We start from the raw sequence: 26,981 nt of genomic DNA on the forward strand, positions 1-26,981 counted from the left end.
GGTGGAAGTCAAGAAAAGCTGGCAGTGACTGGCTTGCAATCATGGACAGATAAAAGATAGATTAAGAGGCCAAGTATTCCAAGCCCCTCGTTACATATACATATATTTATGGAAACTTCCAAAAAAGCAAAATGACAGAAGTTAAAACTTCCCTGACAAATTAGCTGGCTGATGAAATGATAGTGCACTTACAAAATCCTAGAGAATGAGCAAAAAAGACAAAGACAATACCAATAGTAAAGTAGCAAATTACAAAATGAGCCCAAACAATCAATAATATATCTATATCTATATATCAGTAATAAAATTCAGGAGGCAATAATCAAAGGGAAAATCCCATTCAAAATAAGAAATTGCATAAAACAACTGGGATTTAATTTATCCAAGTATACTCAATTTTTGTAATGATATACTTAAAAATCTCTCTCTTAAAAATACAGAACTTAAATAACTGAAGGAATATTTTGACTTATGTCTGGGCCATCCTAATATAAAGCTGACAAGACTATCAAATTAAATTGATAGATTTAATGATACACTAATGAAACCAGAACTAGATAAAACAAATTACCTAGAGGGAAGATACCTAAAATATCAAGGGAAAAAAGAAAGTAGAAATGAAGGAACAAGAGTATGTTAAGGCTTTAATCTATACTACATTATTAATCATCAAAATTAATGGATACCAGTTAAAAATAAAAAAGTAGAACAATGTAATAAACTAGAAAACAGATAATCAGAAATAATTAAGTAAATAATCCAGGCAATTGAATCCAGGAATTGAATATTCCTGTTTAGAAATTTAAATGTTAAAGGAAAAAGCTATAAAATAACTTGAAAGGATTGTAAAATCAAGTAAAAGATTTTTAAATACAGGGGAAACCTAGGAATGTTTGTAGATGGCAAGGAAGGAACTAAAAGGGATGAGATCAGGACACAGGGAAAGGCAAGAAGGAAAGAATCCACAAAGAAAACTCCTGAGAGTAGTGATATGCAAAGATTGATAATGTTATTTCTTTAAAGAATTGTAGAAGAGTTTTGAAGTAAGGAACAGGACAAAGAGGAAATAAGACACAATATCTTTTTATCCCCGTAAATGATGTCTTGCTGAGAAGAATGATGGTGATTTAGAGGAGAAAAGAGGCGCTCTCCCCCACTATAATCTATTCTCCACTCAAGCCACATAAAGTTATTTCTTCAAGTAAGGATCCAATCATGTAACCCCCTACTCAAATTCCAGTGTTTCCCTCTTGCCTCCAAGATCAAATACAAAATGCTCTATTTGCCTTTCAAAGCCCTTCATTACCTTTGCAGTGTTTTTAAGGCTTATCCCTCAATACATATACTTTGATCCATTAACATGTGGTTCCATGAACAAGACACACCATTTCTTTGCTCTTCCTCCTCTACTATCCTTACTTATTTCCTCTATGAATTGGGGGGAAAAAGTCACTTATATTCTCACATTTCTTTGTGCTTGGTTATTAAGCCATAAGCCAAGATCAAATTCCTGGAAACTGAGTTAGAAGAGACCATTTCATAAATATCTTCAGTTTATGGATGAGGAAACTGAGGACAAATGCTTAAGTGATTTGACCAGGCACACAGTTAAAAGAATTATATGCAGGATGAGGAATTAGATCTGGACAATAAGCTGAATGTAAGAAATACATTTAAAGAAAAGATAGATTCTCTATCTCATTGGGGAACATTTTCTCTTAACCTCAGTAAGTCACTAAATTAGTCATAGGAAGGCTGGTTGCAGGTGAGGAAAAAGAAATTATGCACATACACACACAAATAGTAGAACAGTGATTTTTTGCCCCCAAATTCCTTATGAAGCAAAGAACAAACACGGAAGCTGCTTTCTATTCTAGTGTTGCTGTGGCTATGGTTACAAGTAATATTATTGTTACTAGGATCTAGATAGTTCTCAACTGCCTGCCCATTTCTGAATTTCTCTGTTCTTAGCCTTAGCTGTTTGTTTAATTGTAATCTGTGTTAATTTTGTTATTAGTGTTCTCACTAGTGTTCACAGTTAAATTCTGGAGCTCAGCTAGCTTGAGATCTGCACAAAAGGGCCAGGGCGTAGGTTTCTCTTTCGCAGAATGTTTTGCAATACAGTAATTGGTAATGTGGAGAATAAGAACTGTACAGAGCTTGCTTATAAACTAAAGGACAGGGAAATTTATAAGTAAAGCTGCTTCTCAGATCTCTGATGTAGTCTATCAAAATCCACCTGATCCAGATGACAGAATATGAAGATAATATTATCTTTGCTCTCACCTGGTTTCTTCCTACTATAGAAAGTCCTTTTGTCCTTGCTTCTGGAATTCAGCACAACTGAGTTGGCAGGAGCCAGAATTGGGAAAAGAAAGGAAAGCCCTTATATGCTCTATATTCTCAGCTACATACACTATCTTGATTATTCATTTCGAAGGTCTACCTTTCCTCCACCAGCATATCTCCAGATCAGTTTAACTGGGTAGAGGGAAAGGGAAGAAGGGCAGAATTTTTTCTCTGTTCCATGACCCTATGGTATACCCACACAAAGGAAGGTTTGGGAGTGAAAAAACAGGTATTATTTTAGAGAACCGTAAATTTTTTTGTTACCTTACCAAATCCAGGATAATGAAGGGAAGGGAAGAGAGAGAATCACTAAACTTTTAGAGAACTGCTGGTCTATCATCAATCTTGTACCAGTTTCTAGAAAGCTATGAGGATAGTGAGAATGAAGGGTAGTGAGGAAAAAACCTAATTTGACAATAATTGCATTCTATAAAACTCCTTACAAGCCATGAAGCTGGCATCTTGATGGGGGTAAGATAATGGATCTTTATAGACAGCATCTGCTCAAGTAACACAGGACATTGTATAATCGCTTTAGAAAGTAGGCAAGAAGAAAATAGCAAAAAAATGTTAAGAGATGTCTCCACAGTCATGGTAAAATTTCCCTAACTAAAGAAACTCCATCTGACAAATGCTTGATCTACTAGATGCATTGTGTCTACACCATACCATGCAGATGGTCTTAACTAAATGCATATATACAAAGCTAATATTGTAAGGTATGACAACTGAAGAACAGACCTTAACTTCTGTTCCCTTCTTTTAATTTCTAGCTAGTCAATTTATTGTTACTGCTTCCAGGACAGCTAGGAGTCATTGTCTTACCCAACTGTACCCCAGAATTACTTATTCATTTTTTATTCTCTATGCAGAGTCATCATAGGTTCCTCAAGAGCCAAGGTTACCATATGAGTTATTAGTGATTGTGGTTCTATGAAGATCAGTGGGAGTCTACAAATTTCTTTACTAGCCAAGAAGTTATCATGTTCTCCCACCTCCTTCAACCTGAGGTTGGTTCAGTTGTTGGTTTGACTCTGAAGGTATAAGATGGAAGCAAAGAGAGTTCAGGAGTCAGGCTTACTCCAAAGCAATCTCCAATTATAATTATTTATATATATATATATAATATATTATAATATAATATAGTACAGGATTGTTTCCACAACTGGTCTTGCATAAAAGTTTGAAATAAATTCTCTTCATACATGAGATTTATAATCTATTCATTCAGTCAAATAGATTTAGCTGCACAGTAAGAGTTTAGGGAGAAAGTTCCTTAAGATTTCCATTTTTTAAAGAAACAACACTGTATTTCTGATTTGAGTGAAAGGCCTGACAAGTCTAAACATGGAAAAACAAGACTTGATTTTTCTTATGTCACCAAATATTACTCAATAATGGTAAACACAGTTTGTAGTTTCCCAAAACTACAGAGCTCTGTAGATTTTTATATCTGCAGAAATTTGAGGTAGTATGGAGTAAACAGAAAGAATACTGGATTACTGAGTCTTATAGATCTGGATTTAAATTCTGTGTCTGCCACTTAGCAGTTGGACAACTTGGGGCAAATCACAATCCACTGCACTTCAGTTTTCTTCATTTATAAAAGTAAGAAAATAATAGCAACTGCTTCAGAGGAGTGTTGTGAGGCTCAAACGAAGTAATTTATACAAAGTACCTTGCCAGCTGAAAATGATATTTACATGTAAATTTTCATCATCATAATTAAAACAGAAGTCTGATTTCATTGATTTTAATTTGTTCCACCAATACAGATTTTAATATATATGTGTTTGACAATTCTATGACACACTTATCCATGCCCTCCCCAAAGATCTCCAAGGAGTCCACCCAAGGTGCTAGAAATCTTTCATGTTTTCATTTTTATGACATTTACCAATTAGAATATTCTGGTTGTCCATTTGATATTTCATTTTTGTCATGAATTCTTGCCATTATCTTATTATCATAAAATTACATGATGCTGTATTTTTCTCCTATTCTTCTTTGGAATTTCTTTTTCTTTTTTTTTTTTTTTTTGCAGTTATATATTACAATTTTCTCACACCCAACATTATTTTGTGTTATTTTTGTTTTTGGAGACAATAGAATTTCCTGTTTTCCTGCCATTTGGTAAATATCAATAGATTTCATGAGAAGCTTGGGTTTAGGAAAGGAGCTCTGAAATTTCCTCAAAGCAATCAAGCTGATTCTTTTCTATTTCCTTTGTGACTGTGGGTAATTTCTTGGAGAAGGTATGATGGAATGGGATCACATATGCAAGTAGAGGATCTTGTCTTTGGAAAGAAGCATTATCATAGCGAGGATTGGAAAAGAAGTAGATGCCCATCAATTGAAAAGTGGCTGAATAAGTTATGGTATATAAAGGTAAATGGAATATTATTGTTCTATTAAAAAAAGATGAACAAGCAGATTTTAGAAAGGCCTGGAAATAGTTACATGAACTGATGCTGAGCAAAACAAGCAGAATCAGAAATACATTGTACATGCTAACAGCAAGACTGTGCAATGATTAATTATAAAAGACTTTGTTCTTCTCTATATTTCAGTGATCCAAGGGAATCCCAATAAACTTTGGATAGAAAATGCCATCTGCATCCAGAAAAAGAACTATAGAGATTGAATGAAAATAAACACATGCTTGATTCATTTCTTTTTCTGTTCTTTTTTTTTTTTCTCTCCTATGGTTTTTTTTTTCCTTTTTGTTCTGATTTTTCTCTCCCAACATGATTCATAAGAAATGTGTATTTGAAAGATTAGTATATATGTATAACCAGAAAAAAAATAATAAAAGAAGTGCTACTTTTTCATGTGAGATAGGGACGAAAGAGGATGGAGAAGAAGACATTTGAGACATGAGAAATCAAGAAGGAAGAAAGGGAAACTCTTGGTAAATGGCCTCAAATTTTTTTTCAGGGAATTATAAGGCAAAGTTCTTGGTTGGGGGTGGCGATGGCAGTAATGGAAAATCCTTGAGGAAGGATGAATTAGGAAAGTCTCTATGCTGAATGAGATAAGAATTGATAAAGGAGGTATGAAAGAAAACTTTACTTTGGGAGGGGGTAATCAACAAATAAATATGAAGAGATGTTATATATTCTCTTTTTCTTTCAGTTAATTGTGAGACAGTAAAGATCACCATTTTATATTAATAATAAAATCAAGGATCACTGCCCTCTGTGGATCACACTAGCTTAAAAATAATTCCCTTTTTTACCACACCTGAACTGAGTGACTTACATGGTAGAAGTAGAGAAGCAATTTGCTCTTTGCTAGGCTAACCAGATTATTTTAAATAGAAAGACTGGGGTGAGAACAGAGGAGCATAATTTTTGCCTACACGGTTACCATATGAGTTATTAGTGATTGTGGTTCTATGAAGATCAGTGGAGTCTACAAATTTCTTTACTAGCCAAGAAGTTAACATGTTCTCCCACCTCCTTCAACCTGAGGTTGGTTCAGTTGTTGGTTTTGACTCTGAAGGTATAAGATGGAAGCAAAGAGAGTTCAGGAGGTCAGGCTTACTCCAGAGCAATCTCCAATTATAAATCTTTCACTTCTAAAGTAGACTTGGAGCTGTGAATAAATACTTGGGAAGATTTAAAGGTTCAAATAAGTGATAGGGCAAAGGAGAAAAAGCCTGGATTGGATCCAGATGGCTCTGGAAGAGAAAGTGAGGCAGGTGACCTTGCACAGCCCTCCCTTACTTAAATCCAACTCACTTGCATGTCATAGCATCCCTAAAGTCATGGTCCTCTTCAAGAACAAAGGATGAACAACAATGATCCCACAGACTAACTCCCACATGTGTGGGTCTGGATGGCAAAGTTGGCATTTTGGCCTACTTCTGCAATATATCCCTGGCCCACTCTCCCTTGTTATAATACTCTCTGATCTCATAGAAGAGAAAAGTCAAGCTTGAATCTCCAGCTCATTTGCTATGCTAGCAACTGTTGACTAATATATCAAATTCACTTACCTGAAGATGGAATAGAAAGTAAGAAGAATCAGCCAAGTAGCAGAAGTAGAATACAAATCTTTGGTTAAGTGGGAATCAGAGAAGGAAATGCACATTGATACAGGGAAAATATAATGAAAAGGAAAAAAAGGAAGACTAAAAGCACTGGAACTTAAGAATTCATTGTGAAACAAGTGGAAGGAAGCTTTATTAAAGAGAGTGAACAGCTGAATTGAACAGTTCAGGTGTTTTAGAGTTGTCTTATTATGATCCATCTAGAGGCTTTGGGATGCATTGAAAATTATTCCCTTTCCAAAGTTAAGTTCAATGAAGTTTTATTTTATGAAATGACATAATGTACTATTTGTATTCAAATTTTAAAGGAAGGTCATTGTTAACTGGTTAAATTGGCCAATAATCTGGCAGCTTTAGTTTTCTATGAAATCATGTTTCAAATATAATTTTCTGTTAAAATAATAATCCCATAATGTCCTAAATAATTTTAGTCAATGATTTTTGAATATGCATTTTTGGCAAAAAAAAAAAAAAGTAAAAAAATTACTTGAGAGTAGAGGTAAAGTTTCTTTTTATAATCACTTCTGATAGCTACTTAAGTGAGGTATAAAACAGAGAGACATACTCATCCAAAGGTATTGATCTGTGCCACAGCAGACATCTTCCACAAATGCTAAATAGAAAAGAGATTCTCTACAGATAATGAAGTTCCAAGTATTTGCAAATGACATGATGCTGACTACATCAATAGTATATAGGAGCTTCTCAATGAGATTTAGAGGCATTCAAAAAAAAAAATCAAGCTAGCAACCAAAACAGAAAAACAACAAAAAACAAATGGATAAAGAATATATTTTGTCCAGATTATGTTATCATATGAAATTAGATGGGGAGTCACTCTATTATATCTTGGACATACAATGGAGATAGAGAGTTTGACCAAGATTTAAAGGAGTACAGAATTGCTTGTGCCATGTCTGAAAAATTATGCAATACTTTCAGGAAAGACAAGCTGTTCATACAACCAGGGCCCATATTTTTAATTTCAATATTCTCTTGGTAATAGGCTAGGCTATGAATCTTTGAACAGCACAATTACAGAAGAATAAAAATTACAGGTGACCTGAAGGGCAATAGAAAGATACTCTAGTGGTAACTTCACCATATATACCAAATATATCAAATTCAGTAACCTGAAGGTCGTACAGAAAAGAAGGAGCATCAGCCAAGTAGCTGAAGTGGAGTCTTTAACTATGTGGGAATCAGAGAAGGAGTTGGACAGGGGTATAGGGAAAATATAATAAAAAGAAAAGGGGGAGACTAAAAAGAATGGTGACTCTAAGATGTGTTTTTATAATAGTAACTGGCTCATAAGAAATGATGCACATGATATCCTCAATGAGATCCAGCACAGTCAGAGGAAAAAATGCTGGATCAATGTTAGAAGATTAAGATTTGAAATGCAGATCTTCTATTTGCTACCTAATTGACTTTAGGAAATTTGTTTGCTACTTCTGGCCTTAGTTTCCTCACCCGAAAGTGAAGGGTTTGGACTATTTTATCTTTAAATTTCCTTTAAGCTCTAAGTCTCCGATCCTACAACTAGATTGACAATTCAATCCTTGTATAAAGCCGAGCTTTCTTCTATAGAATGCTTATTGTTGTCTAAAACTGCATGATCTGAATTTTCTTTTACTTTCATAACAGTTTAGATAGAAAGGAAATTGATCCATGCAATAACTGCAATAACTGAATTTACTGAGTACTTGTTCCCAATCTTAGGAATGAGGATGAAGGATGATAGGTCTTCATGAGATCATAACAGAAAGTGATGATTTGGAAAGGTTAGGAAAGCTAAACAAACAGAAGAGCAGCATCACTAAGCCATCTGTATATCATTCACAATTAACCTTTGGAAATAAAAAGTACTGACAAGAGTAAAAGAGTATTTCCCTCCCCACTTTATATCCTCAATCAGTGAGATAAACCTACTCAGGCATTTCCCTGATGAATATAAGAGAAAAAGCTAACTATGATAGTATAATCTACTGTTCCATTGTGTATTTTAAATATGTCAGCATGCCCAAATATTCCTGGCATCATTGCTGATAACAAATTTGTTTGTGTGCTAAAGGATAATGATACTAACCATTTAATTTTCTCTACCATTATTCCACAGCAAGGATTGGCAATGGCATTTGTGTTCCACTTAGACATGGAGGCACCTTTTGATTTCTCCCTAATTAGATGGCAAAACCATGCTGAAAAGCTCAAGATTCTGGATAATAGAGCAATAAGTTGGAGGTTTTCCTCAGCAGAGAGCAATAATTTTTGGTAAAGCACATCTTGCTAAAAAGATCTCTCCCTCAACTATCTCCACCTCCAAATAGCTGCTTCAGATACAATTCTGAATCTCCTCTAAAACAAAGTCCAAAGTATATGCTCCTTCAGGTTTAGATCAAACTTTTATGAAAAAGAGACTCAAGAGTTAGAAAAGACCTTAGAAATAACTTGATGAGTCCAATATATTAATTTTACAAGTGAAAAAACTTAGGTCCAAAGAGGGAAAGTAATTTGTCCTATGCCATCATCATTGTCATCATCACAATAATAACTAACATTTACATAGCACTTACTTTAGCCAAATAATGTAACAAGTGTTTTATACTTATCTCATTTAATCTTCACAACAGCCCTGGGAGGTGCTATATTATTCTCATTTTACAGATGAGGAAACTGAGGTACACAGAGGTTAAATTACCAAATTCAATAACTGGCAGAGTCCTAAGTCAAACTTCAAACTCCAGGGCCCAAATTCTTTCCACTTCATCCTTCCTTTCATCTTTTCCTTTAGCCCATCTCACATGAAGAGGTGGTCCTCCTTTCAAAGGCAAACCCTTCTATCTGCATCCCCACTCTCTCATTTATTTTTATTCACTCTCTATTTACAAGCTTCTTTCCTATCATTTGATCTTTCCCTACTTGTTAGCTATTATCCTATTATCTCTTCTCCTTTTTGTGGCTACATTTCTTGAGAAAGCTGTATACACTTTTTTCTTTTCCCATTAATTCTCTGCAGCCTGGCTTCTTACTTGACCATTAGATTGAAACTATTCTCTCCAAAGTTAACAATGATTTCTGACTTGTCATATTAAAAGGCTTTTTCTTAATCTTTATCCTTAATCTCTCTGCAGCTTGCACACTATCCCCTTCTTTTCCTTTTTTTTTTTTTTTTCTTCTTCTAAGGTTCTTTTTCTGGGTTCTCTTTCTACCTGACTTAATGATCCTTCTCAGTTTTCTTTGCTGGATCTTCATCCAAATCACTCCTACTAAAGGGGGATCATCCTTAAGGCTCTGTCTTGATTCCTGTTCTCATCTTTCTATATATCATTTTACTTGTCATGAGCTCCCATGGATTCCTTTATCATCTCTATGTTGATGTTTCTCAAATCTACTTTCCTGACCTCAATTTTGCATCTGAAACTGCCAGCTAGACTAAACCGCATGTCCTGTAAACACTAACTCAGTTTGTCAAAAGCTGAACTCATTGTCTTTCACCCCCAAAACTCCTTTATTCTGAATTTCCCTATTACTCTTGAAGGTACCAGCGTCCTCTCAGTCACCGATTCTTGTAATGTATGTTTCTCTTCATTTTCTCTGACCTTCTAAGTCTTTTCAAGTCTTGTTCATTCTAACTTTATAACATATCTCCCGCATGTCCCTTTTCCCTTCTGATATTGTCACCACCCTGATACAGCTCCTCATCATTTTATATCCGGACTATTTCAATACACTTTTGGTCAGTCTCTCTATATCAAGTCTTTCCCAATCCAGTCCATCTTCCAGAGATGTTAAAATGTGTTCCCAAAACATAGGACTGACCATGGCATCCTCTTATTTGATAAATTCTAATGGCTTTTTACCACCTCTAGAATAAAATATAAAATCTTTTTTGGCATTTAAAACATTTTATAACCTGATCACCAGATTTGGACCTGGACAAGTACTGTTTCTGATAACTGTTTTCACTGTTTTTGTAGGCAAAGGCAGGTCATCTTAGGAAGATGTCGCTTCTTAAAAGAGAAGCAAAATATATACACAAATGTACTTATGTGCATACAAATACACACATATGTGCACATACATCTGAACCCCCAAAATGGATATAAAAATATATAATGATAGTATAGTTTATTTTTATTTTACTTGAATCTATACAACAGTAACCAGATTTAAAACAAATAAACAAACTTACCTGCTACTGAATTTGGCCGTGGCATCAGGTAAAGTGGAATAGATTGTACTGATTGGGACAGAACTGTTTCCAGATTCCTTTCTGGGATTTTATTAAGACTATAGGTAGAAGCTGTCATGTTTTCATCTACTCGGTATAAACAAGAATCCATGCTGGATTTTTGAGACTGCCAGGGTTTCAGGTTTCCTCCAGATCCTAGCTCTTTACTGCTTTCCCCACCATACTTTGTCCGTTCCACATTTTCAGAATAGCTTGTCAAAGTAGCTAGAAGAAAACAAACAGGAGAAAATGACTAAGATAAAAATCAGGTAAAGGGTCTTTTAATAAGTTTTTTTTTAAATCATGACTTGTGAGGATCTCTTGAAAATACTGTTGATACTCATTATAAGTCTAATTTTAGACCACCAAGAACAAAGTTGAACCATCTCATATTCATGATAAGTATGTGACTATAGTTACTAAGTACTAGAAGTCAAGCTAATAAACATTTATGTGCCATGTACAGGGGTTAAAAGAAAGAAAGAAAAAAAAAACAGTCCCTCCTCTCAAAGAATTCACAATCTAATGAGAAGACAAAATGCAGATATCTATGCACATACATATAGCTTAAATTGGAGAAAAATCAATAGAAAGAAGGCACTGGTATTCATGAGGATCTCACTGGAGATTGTTGAATAGAAGGGAGACACCATCAAACTAGCACATTAGGAAGAGCAATTTGATAATTAAGTGGAGGATGTACCAGGGTAGGGATAGACTTTAAGTGGGAGGCCAATCAAAAGGCTACTATAATAATCAGAACATAAAACTGGTGGCAGTGTCAGAAGGAAACTATCAGGAATACTGCAAAGGTAAAATTTATAGGACTTAGTTATTAATTAAATATGGAGGCTGAGAGAAAGTGAGTAAAGATCATACCTAGAATTTAGAAGTGCTCTTCTTGACAACAGCAGGGAAGGTAGGAAGAGGGGAACATTTGGGGAGGAAAAAATAAAAATTCAGTTTTTGGTATGCTGAGCTTAAAATTCCTGTGGAACATCTAGTTCAAGATGTCCCATAAGTAGTTAAAGTTGCTGGTTGAGCCAAACTAAAAAAAAAAAAACAAATTCTAAGAAATAAAAGTGCATAAGTACTAAAATGTTATGGCTGAATAAAAATGCTAAAAACTATTATGCTATAAATGTCTAGTACCAGTAGTATAAAGGAACACTGGATTTTTGAGTTAGCATCCCTGTGTTTTAGTTTAGCTACTGACAATGAGCAACTCAATTTCTCAGAGGTTGGTTTAAAAAGAGTTTTCTTAGAAGAATATTCTTATCTCTAAAAAGTAATGATAACATTTATAAAGTGTATTCAACAAAATGGCTATGAAGAGGGCATTTTGCAACCTTACATCAACAAATGTTTATTATTCTCACTTGTCTCATTCTTCTTATTTTTTTTTTCTTTCTTTCTTTCTTTCTTTTTTTGGTGAGTTTTATTTAGAATTGGTCTGAGGATAAGTTGCTAACCTGCTATAATTCTTTTATATTTATAGTTTTGTGGACTCTCATGCAGATAGCAAAATATTAGATTAGATTAGATAAGAGTATTATATGTTTGTTTTTCTTTTCTAGAGTCATTTAAAACATCTTTAGAACACTATTGAAAGATGGAAGACAAAGATGATCTGCCTTATTCTCATGTGGTTTCAATTTCTTTCATTAGTTCTCTATATTTTTAAAATTTTCTAATTTCATGTAGTTTGTATTTTATGAAAAATCACTATAGTGACATCAATACAATAATATTTTTTATTTTATGAAATTTATAAATTTATGAAAATTCAATACAGAAATAGTACATTTAGTATTAAATTATTAAATTTATTAGTATTAAATACACTATTCTTGAATTTTATGTTTCAGAATCATACTGTCTGGACAACAGTTATGTCTGCAATGATGCTCTGGTTCTAGAGCAGTTTATCTGTTGAATTCTTAAGTGTTATAATGACATTTGTATTTGTAGTTTATCTTTGTTATGTTAATTTTTTTAAAGGTACCAAATTCTTAGCATAGGATTCTAATTAACTTATCATATATTTTTAAATTTCCAGTAGATATACCCAACACAATCTGAAGTTATATATGCAGTTTTTATTGCTTCATTTTACAATCTATCCTGATTAATAACTTTGGATTTTTTTTAGTAAAACCTTTTATATAATTTCTTGTGGCAATGACCTGCTTCTGAAATATCATAAGTCTGTATGTTTCTATAAACAAATCTCCATAGTGTAGCTGATTTTCAATGCTTATTTGTTGACATATTTTTGGCTGAATACATGTGGATCTTTCTCATGGAGGGTCTTTTAATTCCCTTCTTGGATCTTAGCCATTTCATAAGTTCCATCCAGAGATAAACCTACTTTGGGTTATATTTGACAAATCCTGTTATTAACCTTTACTGTTGCTTTGTAAAGAGAAGTCTATTTGCTCCAAAAGTATGTTTGTTATTTTTAACTTGTTTATTATGTCTCTAAGGTCTGCTAATCCTCTTTCTCCTTTTTGTCAAGGGATTGCTAATCTTTTTCTAGCTGCCTTGGGGTGATGAGCTCTGTACTTCATTAACATCATTCAGATTTTTTCTGGGTGATACACGTGACTTTACCATGTTAAAAGTATACATTGATTGGTATTGTGGAGATAGTAAATACTTTTAAGTGTTTTTTTATCTTTTAAGCTATTTTAGGATGACAGTCTTATACAAGAAGCCTCAGCTTTTTCCTAGGTAGCATTATGCTCAGTCTTTCTTGGTTTGAACTATCATTTTCATTTATTGATTTGATTTGACTGGCACATTCAAACTCAAATTCTTCAGTATCTATTCTTCTGTGGTGCACAAAATATTATACTTGTAATGTCCAAGTGACATTGTGATATAATTGGAAAAAGTTTCCATTATATGAAGCAGCAGTTTAATGTGTTTTTCAGTGGAATCATATATAACTTTGATGTCATCCAGATTCATTAAGTCACTAATATGATATTTCGATATAATTCTTTTGACTTGAAATTGAGAAGTGTAAAAATGGATTTAAGTGAGAAAGAACCATAGTGGAAATAAACTACTTTCCTGGAAAACACCACATTTTATGTCAATTTCTCTTAATGTTATTAAGTCTTTAATAAATATCTCCTACTTAATTAATTATTGTGTTGGTACTTTGAATAGAGATTTTTTTTTAAATGTGGCTATCAAATATTCTATTATTGTCACTACCTCTGGATTTATTTTATATGTTTGTGCACATGGATAAAACATAACAGAGGCAAAAGCTTTGCAATAATCAATAAAAGTAGTGTAAATTATGACACTTTTAGATTGCTTGTTCAATAATCACAAAATCAATACTGAATTGTTCTTTATATACCCCTAGGAATTTCCGGCATACCCTTTTTGTTTCTTCACTGTTTTCTTATTAATGTTTATAGAAGTTTTTTGAGTCATACAAGCTGTGAATGCTTGGAATAAAACACAGAAACCCTCCAAATATAGGAGGGTCACTGTTATTTTCATCTTTTGGTAATAATTATGTGATGCCATCTGTTAAGAGATGAGATCAAATTTGTTTTATAGAAGAAACTAGTAAAATGCTAGTTCTACTAGCTATACCCAGAAAAAGAACTCTGGGAGATGACTAAAAACCATTACATTGAATTCCCAGTCCCTATATTTATGCACACCTGCATCTTTGATTTCCTTCACAAGCTAATTGTACAATAATTCAGAGTCTGATTCTTTTTGTACAGCAAAATAATGTTTTGGTCATGTATACTTATTGTGTATCTAAGTTATATTTTAATATATTTAACATCTACTGGTCATCCTGCCATTTAGGGGAGGGGGTGGGGGGGGGTAAGAGGTGAAAAATTGGAACAAGAGGTTTGGCAATTGTTAATGCTGTAAAGTTACCCATGTATATATCCTGTAAATTAAAGGCTATTAAATAAAAAAAAAAAAAAAAAAAAAAATGCTAGTTCTACTATGCTAACCACTTATGATTCATTGTGAAGTATTTGAGGCCTTATCTGGACCCATTATTTTCCAGTCTTGTAGAGAACCTACTTTCAGTTACCTTCCTTGATATAACTGTTCTTTTGTTTATTATATTAACAGAATGTAAGTTATTTGCTTTGGTTTTGTTCCAACTTTTATATTTATTATTTTGGCAGGTGAAATATTAGTTGGTAAAGCATGAGACTTTTAATCTCAGGGTCATGGATTCAAGCCTCACGTTGAGTGCCAAAAATGTTGAGGAGAAAGACATCCCAACAAGATTAGGGTCCCCCTAATCGGTGTTATGGGTTTGGCCAGAGTATTCACACACTTAGACTCCAAGTTAAGAGGCAAAAATTTAATACAGTGCTTGACAATGGGCTAATTTCCAGGGGAACATAGCAAAAAGTCAGGATCAAGAAGATAATCGTGACCCCAATTGAAGCAGGCTAACATTCCAAGGGAATCCAGCAAAGAGCAAGAAACAAGAAGACATTGTGCTGCTGGATGATGGACTAAAGTTCCAAAGGACTTTTAGCAGAGCCAGAATCAAGAAGATAATTTTATAAAAAGAGAAACAAGGATTAGGCTGATATGCTAATATTATGGTTTAGAGGTAAAAGTGAAGAGTAGTAGGGGTGGGGTAGTTCCCATCACTGAATTCTACAGCTTACTGACCAACAAACAGATTGACCAGCATTGTTTGTGGTTCTCCCAAGGCCAGGAAGCATTAAGGTTTCTCAGGACCTGCTTTCTCACACTGTATCACATGTGAATATATATGTGTTCACATATAAATATGTGTGAATACATGCATATATGCATGCATCAGTCATTGATTCCATATCCATCAGATACTAGGCTGTTTTTGCCTCTGTCCTATCCCAGATGCCTCGGAATAACTACATCAGTTAGTGCCATCACTTTTAAACTATAGGTATTTCTGGTTTCTTGCAAGGATATCATAGTAACCTTAGAGGTTCCAGAATTCAGAAGTCTCCACTGCACATTACCTTGTTTGGCAGTTCCCACTTGTCACTCTTGCCCAGTGGTTCTCAAACTCTTTTTCTCAGTATCTTTACGGTATTAACAACTATTGAGAATATGTCCAAAGAGTTTTTGTTTATATGGGTTACATAATAGATATTTATCATAAATAGAAAAAAAAAACTAATTTTGAATGTGTAGACCCTCTGAAAGGATTTCAGAGACACTCTGGGATTCACTGCACCACACTTTGAGAATCAATCTTGCCAATAACAATGAATTGGATTTGAGGGGGTTTCTTTTTCTCTTTTTCAAATTAAATTTTATTTTTTTTTCACTTCACAGGCATCTTCTCTCTCTGTGTGTGTTTCTCTTTGTCTGTCTGTCTGTCTGTCTCCTCTCCTAAAATGGGGGAAAAACTAAATCAGGGGTCCTCAAACTGCGACCCGCGGCCAGATGCGGCAGCTGAGGATGTTTAACCCCCTCCCCAGGGCTATGAAGTTTCTTTATTTAAAGGCCCACAAAACAAAGTTTTTGTTTTTACTATAGTCGGGCCCTCCAATAGTCTGAGGGACAGTGAACTGGCTCCCTCTTTAAAAACTTTGAGGACCCCTGAACTTCTGCAACAAATACACAAAGTCAAGCAAAACAAATCTCCACATTGCTATGTCCCAAAACTTATGCCTCACTCTGTATGTTTAGTCAGGAAGATGGCAGCATAAAAATTAGGCACTCTGGATGGGGGCTGATCTCTGCTATTATTTCATTTTGAACTCTTTCAAAATTGTCCATTTTTACAACGTTATTGCTATAATATAAATTATGGTCTTGATTCCATAAATTTATGTTCACACAGACAGATAGATACACAAATACATAGTGTCTTAAGGTATTTTGATATATACATGCACACATATAAACATTCTAAATGCAGTTTAGAATGCAATGAGTTATTTTTTACAACAATAGTTCTTTGAGTTAAATAATATGCATATTCCCTCTCCCCCATTTTACTGATGAAGAAACAAAAATCAGAGAAGTGAAATTCATTATTCATTGTCACCTAGATAAAAACTGTAGAAATCAAGTCTCGAATCCAATTCTTTTTTCTTCCCTACATCACATTACTATTCCACTACGTAGTCAAAATTCAACTTAACTAAAGAATTTATTCTTTAAAATATTCCATTAAATATTTATTATATAAATTATTCTTTAGAATATTTTATTAAGGAGTATAAATATAATTGTGAATAGCTATATGGCACAGTGAATGCAGTGCCAGGCCTAGAATCAGGAAGGCTCATCTTCCAGAGTTCAAATCTAATCTCACTTTATTAACTGTGTGACCCTGGGCAAGTCATTTATCTCTATTTACCTCACTTACCTCATCTGTAAAATGAGCTAAAGAAAGAAATGACAAATTCCAACATCTCTACCAAGAAAGTTTTAACAGGGACTGGAAAAATTTTTTTTTAAGATTCTAAGACAAGAAAATACTATTTTTCCCCATGATTATTCTGGTTTGACCTTTAAAGACATTTTTCAAAGTTGCTGAGATTCTACAATAAAATTAATAATATTAGTTACATGCTACAAATACTCTATATTTTCAAAAAAATGTGCTGACATGAAGAATTCCACTCAGTTCTATGCTAAATACAAATTTCATAAATCCTGCTTTAAGATAATGCTTTGAATTACTTATTATTCTATGCTTGGAATCTTATAGTCAAAAATTTGGCATCTGAGCATCTCAAGCCTGAAGTACTCTGCCACCTCCCCTTCCTCTGATGTCCTTTGACCGATTTTTTCCTCCACCCTGAAAGAGGTTTTCAGACATGTAAGGAAGTCCTCGTAGCAAAACTCCCTTTTACAATGGAGATCTATAATTTATTCAAAGTAAAATTCTTTTTCAACTATCTCCCCCTACTCCACCCTATAAAACATTTAAGCAGAAGTTGGGAATTTAGGCCATTATGAAGAAGTTTAAATTTGGAATAATTTTTGTTTTTATTCTGTTATTTTAAAATGTGGATTACTATGAGAATTCCAGAAGCTTTAAAAGAATTGTTAAATATTATAAAGATGTTTAACTGGACTGTCAGTGGTGCCTAAGTGTTTTACATTTAAGAGTTCCTAAAATTCTCTTTAGTATTTTTGGTTATTACCAGTCACATTAAGACTAAACCACTGCTTTTTAAGGAGGCTTTGGCAAGTGCTAGGTCAGAATGAAAGAAGGTTCAGAGAGGTATAAAATTCCTTTAACAAATATTCTCCACTACTTGGAAGAGTGCCTTGCACATATTTTCCCCTTAAACCCTTTAATTTCATTAGGACAGGCAACTCCTAGACTGGAAACTGTCTAGCAAAACAGATCAACAACTTATCTGTAACATATCTTTGAGAATTGTTTGGGGACTCTAAGAGATTAGGTGACATACTCATTGCACACAGTAGGTACTTTTTGTGTTTGTTGAATTCAGGAAAGTCACTCTGTCTTAGCAGTTAATCTTGGGGACTCTGTTCCAGATGAAGCCCTGTTTCACCATCTGAGCCAATTCTGATAGCTGATAGGGACTGCTCATTAGCTCCAAGTCACTGAGGATTCCAAGATAAATTTGACCTTCAGGCTGTGGTTCAAAGACGCATAGCAGGAATAGTAATTGACTGTTCAACATTGATTAAGTAATGTGGAGAACAGTGAACATGGTTCTGAGCAGTTTACTCATGAAACTTGATGATTTTCTTTGAGAAATTCCCAAAAGGCTATGATCTGTGTTCAACTTTAAACTAGTCAGGCTTGGAACTAATTCAAACCTACAAGGCTTGACATTTTACCTACATTTACTTTATTTCCTTATGCAAGCAAAGTCACAGACTTTAATTATGTCTGACAAATAAAAATACTAGTTTCTTCCATATACTTTGGAGGAGACAACTGCTTAATAAGCTCTATACTTTCCACTGCAGTAATTTTGAACCCCATGACATATTTAAGAATTCTAATTTCTAAGTGTGTTGGGCAACAGTGTACATGTTTCTCTGCAGGTGCACTCCTTTGCCATCTTTTGAACAATGACTTCTGAATTCACTCTTAAACAAACAAAACAAAAAGCCCTAAACCATAGTTTGGGAGCACATTAGCTCACTTGACTAAAGCAAAGTTTAATTTGAATCTAAGGTTTGGGGTTTCAATTTCTATACAGCTCCCAGCTCATACATCTATTGAGATGAGTGAGCTAGAAGCCAGGATATATGGAAAAATCTTTCTCAGAGAGTTATTTTTTGTGTAAAATTCCCAAATGAAACATTAATTCCTTTCTTTTTGTGGATTTCTGCTCAGTAGTTTGGATTAACTTGTCCCTATGTAGCCTCTAACCTGAGCTATATCTCATAAGCCTCTCTACTCTCGTCATTCAACCAATACTAAGTCTTCTGGCCTAAGACTATTATGTAAAGGTTGTCCCAAGTGTAAGTATTTGGAATAAAAGAGAGAGAAAGAGAGCCAGTTTATTCAGTGTGAAGAGTGAGTTTGTCATACTATAAGATCCCTATGCTGTTAATATAAATACAATATAACTGTTATTCATATCTAACACATAGCATTCCTATATTTCAGAGGCAGAGAGAATATGTTGTAGAGCCTTCCCTGTTCAAGAAGATGGTAAACACAAATTTGGTTATATTAGATGCCTCGATGGAAAATAGCCCCTTTCAAAGTCTAAAATCACAGAGGGTAGGGCAGCTAGATTGCACAGTGGATAGACTACCAGCCCTGAAGTCAGGAGGACCAGAGTTCAAATCTGGTCTCATGTAATGTTCTGTTTGGTTTTCTGGAAGTCTTGGAGCACCCTTCCTTTCAACTGAGTAATCACCATAAGAATAGCCAGGTGTTAAAATCCAAATCCTTTATTATCTCCTTCACACTCTAGTTTCCTTGCCTAGGGCCCGAGCCAGCTTTCTGGAGAACCTTTCAGACTGGCCTTGGTCTCTGTGGAGTAATGCAGGAGGATAGGCCAGCCCACCATGAGGCTGATAAAGATGGAATGAATCTGTCTCTGGGTCCCTTCTGAGTCTGTGTCTGGCCCTTCTGAGTCTGTCTCTGGCTCTGAGTCACAGATTATATGCCTACATTTAGTATAAACCAATCATTATATCATTAGGAAACCATTATTTGTTGTATGATTAAATCAATCATACTTAATTTAGAGAACTATTAAGCACCATGCTAAACTAGACTATCGTTGTATTTATCAATTCCACTGACTTAGCATCTTGTAAGAATCCTTGTTTCAAGTTCAGAGTTCTGGCCCATAATAGTCTCAGACACTTAATACTTCCTAACTATGTGACCCTGGGCAAGTCACTTAGCCCCAATTGTCTCAGAAAAAAAAAAAAGAAAGAAAAAAGAAAGAAAGAAAGAAAAAGAAAAGAAAGAAGGAAAAAAAAATAAAATACATAATAAAATAAAATCACAAAGAGTGAGATGAGAAAACTTTATACAAAGAAAAATTCTTTATTCCATAAATATCTTCTAGACTCTGACTTTCGACTATTTTATGCCTATTTCCTCCCTTATTCTTCTCCCTGTAAATTGGACTTAAAGTATCAGGCCTTTTCTTTAATGGTAATAGATAAGCTTACATATATCAACCCAACATGACAACATGACATTAATGAGGATATTTATGCTCTTTTTTTTTTCTTTTTCTTTTTCCTTGGCTCAGGAGCTTGCAAGGAAGGATACTTTCTAAAAAATAAAATAGTTAAATGGATCTATTATCTCATACATATGGGTTTGTCTTCAGTGATACAGATCAAAACCCATTCATCCTTGCCCATTTTGTGGGACTCTTCTTCATTTTCTTGAGAAATTTCTCTTGAGGGGAATATTCTGGGAGCCCCTCTTTGCCTTTTCTTCAAATTGCAAGGATGACAGTGAAGCACATGGGCAGCCCTCAGTTTCATTATGAGATAAAGCCTATCTTATTTTTTGCTCATGCATTTTTGTGATGACATCCTTTACTCTAGTTCTTGTGTTATGTCATATAAATTGCATAACACCTACCACAGTCTTCATTGTTTTCTAAATAAGAATAGTGTTTTCATAACATAGGGAACATCCTTGGACCAGTATTTTCGTGATATTTCAACAACCAAAGTCTCCTAAGAAAATTTATTCTATAAATGTAGGCTGGAACATTCTCTAAAGTCTTAGAGAAGTCCCCAGATCATTGAGAGAATAAGGGATTTGTCCAAGATGTCCAAGCTTACCTAGTCAGTATGTGTCAGAGATGCGACTTGAACCCTGAGCTTTCTAATTCCAAGACCAGCTCTTTATCCACTATGTCACAATGTCTTTACATGTTACTTATTTTAAAATTTATAGTGACTGAATTATTTCTTTAATTCCAACTACATAGTACCTAGTACTAGTATGAAAAAGATCTTTTACTGACTGGAAGACAAACACAATTGTGTAAATAATTCAAGAGAACAAAATACCATGGCATCTCCTATGCCCTGGAGGAGATGCATAAGAGTTCAGATTGAAAAGAGATCTACAATGATCTACAGCTACAGCTCATTGGGTCCTCCAGAGATACTTTTATTTGTGTATGATACTATACTGAGTGAATTAAGATCCAGAACACTGAAAAATCTTCTGGACAATTTTTTACATCGCTCAAAAAATTTGGAATAACGATACAGGAAAAATCATGAGGGTAGAGAATGCTTGTTATTTAGATTTTGATAAATATTTAAGTGGGCCACCTATAGGGCTTAGCTTATTTGTATGTATGTATATATGTATGTATGTATGTGTAGAATAGATATTTCAAGTTGATAAGGAGGGGGCCTGGATTGTCTTTAAATGAGTGCATAGTTTCTTTAATAACTACAAAATTTGCTCTAAGGTCTGCCTTTGTAATACCTTCATTCTAGGTATCGTTGTATAGCTATGAGTCATAAAATAATATACTCTCAAAAGAATGAAAAGGAACTAGAATAAAGAATTTCATCAAAGAATTATACAACCAAAAGAAGATGAGCTATGAAAAAATAGAACACTAGATTGGTGGAATAGATTAGGTACACGTTACACAACAGTACATTACAATATTAATGTAGTGTTTGATAAATCCAAAGATCCAAGTTTTGAAGACAACAAAAATTGCTGGGAAAACTGCAGACAAATCTGGCAGAAACATAGTTATACTGTATACTAAGATAATGCTAAAATGGGTACATGACTTAGAAATAAGAGGTAATATCAAAAGCAAACTATGAGATCATAGAAAATTTTCTATAAAAGTTATGGATAGAAGAAGAGTTTTTGACCACATAAGAGACAGAAAGGATCATGGCAAGTATAATGAATAATTTTGATTACATAAAAGATTTTACACAAACAAAAGTTGTAATGCCAAAGGTCACTTTTAATGGGGTGACCAGTTCCTCCATTTGTTCTATTTCATAATTCTGCCTTAAGGTCATGACAGTCCCCTCTTAATGGTTGAGATAAAGGTGTTATAGACATTCCTTAATGTTATTAGAATATCAGTAACCTCCATCTATGAGGCTATCCCCACCTAGGTCTCTGCATTATGTCATTGTTCTTGTTATTCCATAAAAGGCTTGCTGTCCTGATACTTGGGGCTAGACTCTTTGAGATGATATTCTCGTCTAGCCCTGGAATCCATTGGTCCCAGTATTTCTCTCCATTTAATAAACTATTGAATTGGTCTCTAATCTCTGTCTTGCTCAGTTTCTTTTGGCATTACAAAGTAAAGTATCCAAAATTAGTAGAAATTAAGAAAATGGGGAAAATATTTTTGATAAGTTTCTCTAAATAAGGGCCTTATTTCTCAAATATATAGAAAACAGGGCTGAGTTTGTAAAAATGAGAGCTATTCCCCAACTGATAAACAATCAGTGATTATGAACATGTGGTTTTCAGAAGAATAAATCAAAGCTACCAATAGTCACATGAAAAAATGTTCTAAATCACTAGTGATTAGAGAAGTACAAATTAAAAAAAAAAAAAAACCTGTAATGTGCCATCTCACCCCTATATATAAGTGGCTATATACATACATTTACACATAAACACATATTTCATTGGTTTTCTAAGACCTCCCCCACTTTCTGTCAATCTATATCTGAGACCTTAGAAGTTATCCACTTAAAACTGTACTTAAATAACAATACCACCTACAAACTCCCCAACATATAGATTTGCTTGTAAACCTCTTGAAAATGGAATAATTAATGCTTCTTAGAGCAATTCCATCCCATTCCAATTCCTGGAAGTAGAGGCAATTGTTAATTCAAAAGTGAACAAGGGTATAAAATTTAACCCAACATGCTTCAAAAGGTTATTATTGTCAATTTGGTAGTCCAAGAATACAATGACCAAACAGAAGTGGGATTATATGTAACAAAATGGTAGTGTCTGCTGAACCATAAATATAAAAGTACTATACATCCTAAAGAAAATTAATATTGTTATATTATTTAGTAACCAAAATTATGCTGTAATCCATCTTATTCCCCATTTTGTCAAACAGCATTTTTTAGCCAAACTGAAAAAAATCTCTTTCAGACCAAACTAAAGATAAGGTTAAAGAATGTGATCACTCCTAGTCCCTAGGGCATTTGCTCAATAACAAATTTAAAGTGGGATCATTACTTCTGCTTTTTTGGACCCATCCCACCCATAAAGAAGACTCTCCAGTTCTTTCCTTTCCTACTGAAAGTTGGAGGTGATTTGATTTTTAAGAGGAAAGCTGGAACCCTGATGAGGGTGGTTTTGTTTTTCTACTTCATTATTCACGGTACCCTGTATCAAGATGTACTTTCCATTCTTATTTTTTTTAATAATATATATTTTTACTTTTGCTTTATCTGATTTTTTTTTACTTCATTATACTTCAGCTGAAGTATAATAAATTTTGCTCCAGACTTTTGACTTTACTTTGTATGTGTTTCTCTGTGTCAAATGTGTTCTTGTAAACAACATATTGTAGGATTCTCTTTTTTAATCCACTCTGCTATATGCTTCCTTTTTATGGGAGATCTCATCCCATTCATATTTATAGTTATGATTACCAGATCTTTATTTCTATCCAAGATTACTAGAAACTCTAGACTCTCATTAGGATTCCTTAATTGTCAGAGAGATGTGATCAGACATACCTGCAGCTAATGGTAACGCTTTACTACTACTCTATTCCACTTCTTACCCCCTTTTCCTTTGAGGTCTCGATAAAAACGATCTTTTCAGGTCCATTCTGATCAGTGACTTACTGAGGAGAGAACAGTTTGACCTATTTTTCATAACAGTTTATATACATTACTATTAATAAACTGTTATCTTGCCTCAGTTTACCTCTGTTACATTTTTTCTTCACCACAATTCAAAATGAACAAATTGAAACGTACATGGCATATAAAGAATTGACAATCTTATCTAAGATATTTTTGGATACTTTGAAAGGATTAAAAATCAAAATAGGAGAGAAATGGGACTGGGGAGGAGAGAGAAAAGGGATCATTTCTTCAGTGAGACAAAATCAGCATGAAATTATTTGGAAGCTAGAGTAAATTTAAGCTATGCAAGAATGAAGGAATCACAAATGTCTAACTTTAAAGTCCTTAAGAATACGGGAGGTTCTATATCTTTATTACTCCTTTATCTCTTGTGACTATCTTGGCCTTGAGAACTACAGGTTTTGACATTTTATAAGAAAAAAAATCTGGAGTTTTTTTTGCCAATCTCTGTCAGCAAAGAGCTGCTCCTGGAGGGACTCCTCTCTGGCATTGTTGCCTGAACTTCTGCTGATAGATGTGAACCCACTGCCCATTGGAAAAATGAGACACCAAGGAAAAGGTCAGAAAGACTGCTAAAAATAAACGTTAAGTCAGAGAAAATGGCTCTTCCCCTAAAAGGAAGAAGACAATAAGAATGAGGACATGTCAGAAGATGAAGAAGAAAGTGAAGAAATTAGTTCTTGAGAAGGGTAAGAAGGCTACTGCTGCACCAAGAAGGTTCCACAGCCAAAAAAGTGTTTGCCACCATAACCATCAAGAAAGCAGCCAAGACTCCTAGTAAGAAAGCAATTGTGGTTCTGCCAAAAAAGTGGCAGGCAAGAAGGGAGCCACTTCTCTGCTGTAGCCAAGCAACAGCCACCCCAGTTAAAGTAGCAGCTTCTCTCAATCAAAGGGCAAGAATGGAAAGACTGGGAAGAATGAGAAGAGAGAGGATGGTGAATCTAAAGAATAGGATAGAAAAGATAGGAAGATGAAGAATTGGAGCCACTTAAAGCCACAAAAATGGGAACAACTCTGGCCAAACAAGACTCTAAGGACAAGGAGGAAGATGATGGTGATGAATAACTCTTAAGAAGCTATGGATATCGGGGGCAGCTAGGTGGCCTAGGGGATAGAGCACCAGCCTTGAAGTCAGGAGAACTTGAGTCAAATCCAGCCTCAGACACTTAACACTTCTAAGCTGTGTGACCTTGGGCAAGTCACTTAACCCCAATTGCCTCAGCAAAAAAAAAAACAAGAAGCTATGGATATCACACCTGCTGAAGGGAAAACTGCTTTGTGAAAGCTGCCCCTGGGAAAGCTGAGGAAAGTCAAGGAACCAAAAAAGAAAGATGTTAAGGAAAAAAACAAAAGTGTCACAAAAAAGCACCAGGGAAGAGAAAAAAGGAAATCAGCAAAAAGAAAGCTTTCAAAATTGAGAAAGAAATTAGAAGCTGAAGTGTTTACAAATTTCATTCTCTACATTGGAAGCCTGCACTTCAACAAAAATACTTTTGAGCTAAAAATAGCAGCACTGACTTCTTTACATAAAAAGGATCTTGCAGTTTTAGATCTATCCCCATTGGTGCCACCAGGAAATTTCACTACACGGAATGTGGATCAGTTAAATCTATAGAAAAACTCTGGAACGCGAGGTTCCAAAGTCCTTGGCTCTGAAATGAAACTTGAAAAGTCAAGGATAAGAAAATTTAAAAGGTGAGAAGAACTCCTGAGGTAAGAATATGGCAAACTAACATTTAAAAACACTAGTACTAAATAAATCATCTACAGCACCACTGAGGAAAGTCTATAAGACGTGTTTGAGGAAGAAATGTTGGTCAGCTTGGCCCAAATTTTCAAGGCTGGCCTAAAGATGTTCATTAAATTTCACTCTGTGGAAAATACAAAAGAAGCTTTGGATTATTTTAACCATATAGAATGCAGCACCAAGAAACCAGTCTTACAAAACTTTGTTCTTCAAAGATCTGTCTGAAGACATGACAGAAGAAATAATGAATGCAGCACCAAGAAACCAATCTTACAAAACTTTGTTCTTCAAAGATCTGTCTGAAGACATGACAGAAGAAATAATGAATGCTTCACTGTATGGCTCTCTTGATGCCAGGATAGTCATAGATTGGGAAACAAGATCATCTAAAGAGTTAGGTTCATAGATTTAAATTCAGAAGATGCTAAGGCTGTGAAAAATGGGCCAAGCTTGTGTTTTGGAGGGGTAGTGGTGGTTTGTTGGCTTCAGTGGCTAAGGCAGTAGAGGAATCCAAGACAGCTTTGGTGGTAGAAGTCAAGGAAATTTTGGAGGTTGGGGTAATTTATGGGCAGTTTGAGGAGGAGGAGGAGGAGATGACAAGTCACTAGGATAGAAGATGAAATGTGAATAACTTCTCTCCGTTCTTTTTCCCTCTACTATTTAAACAGACTTTGGACAAGGGGTTATCTTATCTATCTAATCATTGACAGAGCCTTTTGAGGACATTTCAGGACAATGAGGTGTCTAAAGATTGTCTTGGAAAAACTTGGATGCATTTCAAGGGAGAGAGTATATTGGTTTTCACTAGATGAATGTTACATATAACTATTTGCAGAAGTGGGTGATAGATGTGGGAGTTAACCTTTTTGTTTATGGGTTATAATTTTATAAAACCATTAAGTATAAAACTATTCCCTCCCCGCCCCACCACAATTATCTGTCATGGTTTTTTGTTTCATTTTAATCCCCTTTTATTGGCAATAAAGAAAAAAGGCAAATGTTTTCTCATGATTCCAGCTTGTTTTAGGTCACTCTTAAGAAAAAAAGGAAAGAAAAATAATCTCATAAATGTATGGTTATATTGATGTGAATATCTGCATCAAATGGCAATATATGTGGATAAATGACTTTAAATCTATAAGGTAAATACACTAAAATTCTGTAGTAATGCAAACAGTTTCTGATCTGTTCATGAATACTATGATATATCAGGAATTCTGCTCTAAAAGAGCAATGAGTTACCATTTTGGAAATCAATGTGTGATGCCACA

At 34.5% G+C, this 26,981-nt stretch overlaps 1 protein-coding gene across 10 annotated transcripts in view; it reads right to left on the minus strand.

Moving 5' to 3' along the window:
• Positions 1 to 26,981, minus strand: part of TANC2 (tetratricopeptide repeat, ankyrin repeat and coiled-coil containing 2) — a 535,383-nt gene that overhangs the window by 166,912 nt on the left and 341,490 nt on the right. For all 10 annotated transcript variants that reach the window (XM_031965901.1, XM_031965907.1, XM_031965906.1 and 7 more), the window contains one exon: positions 10,599 to 10,862. In XM_031965901.1, the coding sequence (XP_031821761.1) occupies positions 10,599 to 10,862 (264 nt within the window). The remainder of the gene's footprint in view (positions 1 to 10,598; positions 10,863 to 26,981) is intronic.

The sequence above is a fragment of the Sarcophilus harrisii genome, chromosome 4 (assembly GCF_902635505.1).
Source record: "Sarcophilus harrisii chromosome 4, mSarHar1.11, whole genome shotgun sequence".
NCBI classification, from domain to species: Eukaryota; Metazoa; Chordata; class Mammalia; order Dasyuromorphia; family Dasyuridae; genus Sarcophilus; species Sarcophilus harrisii.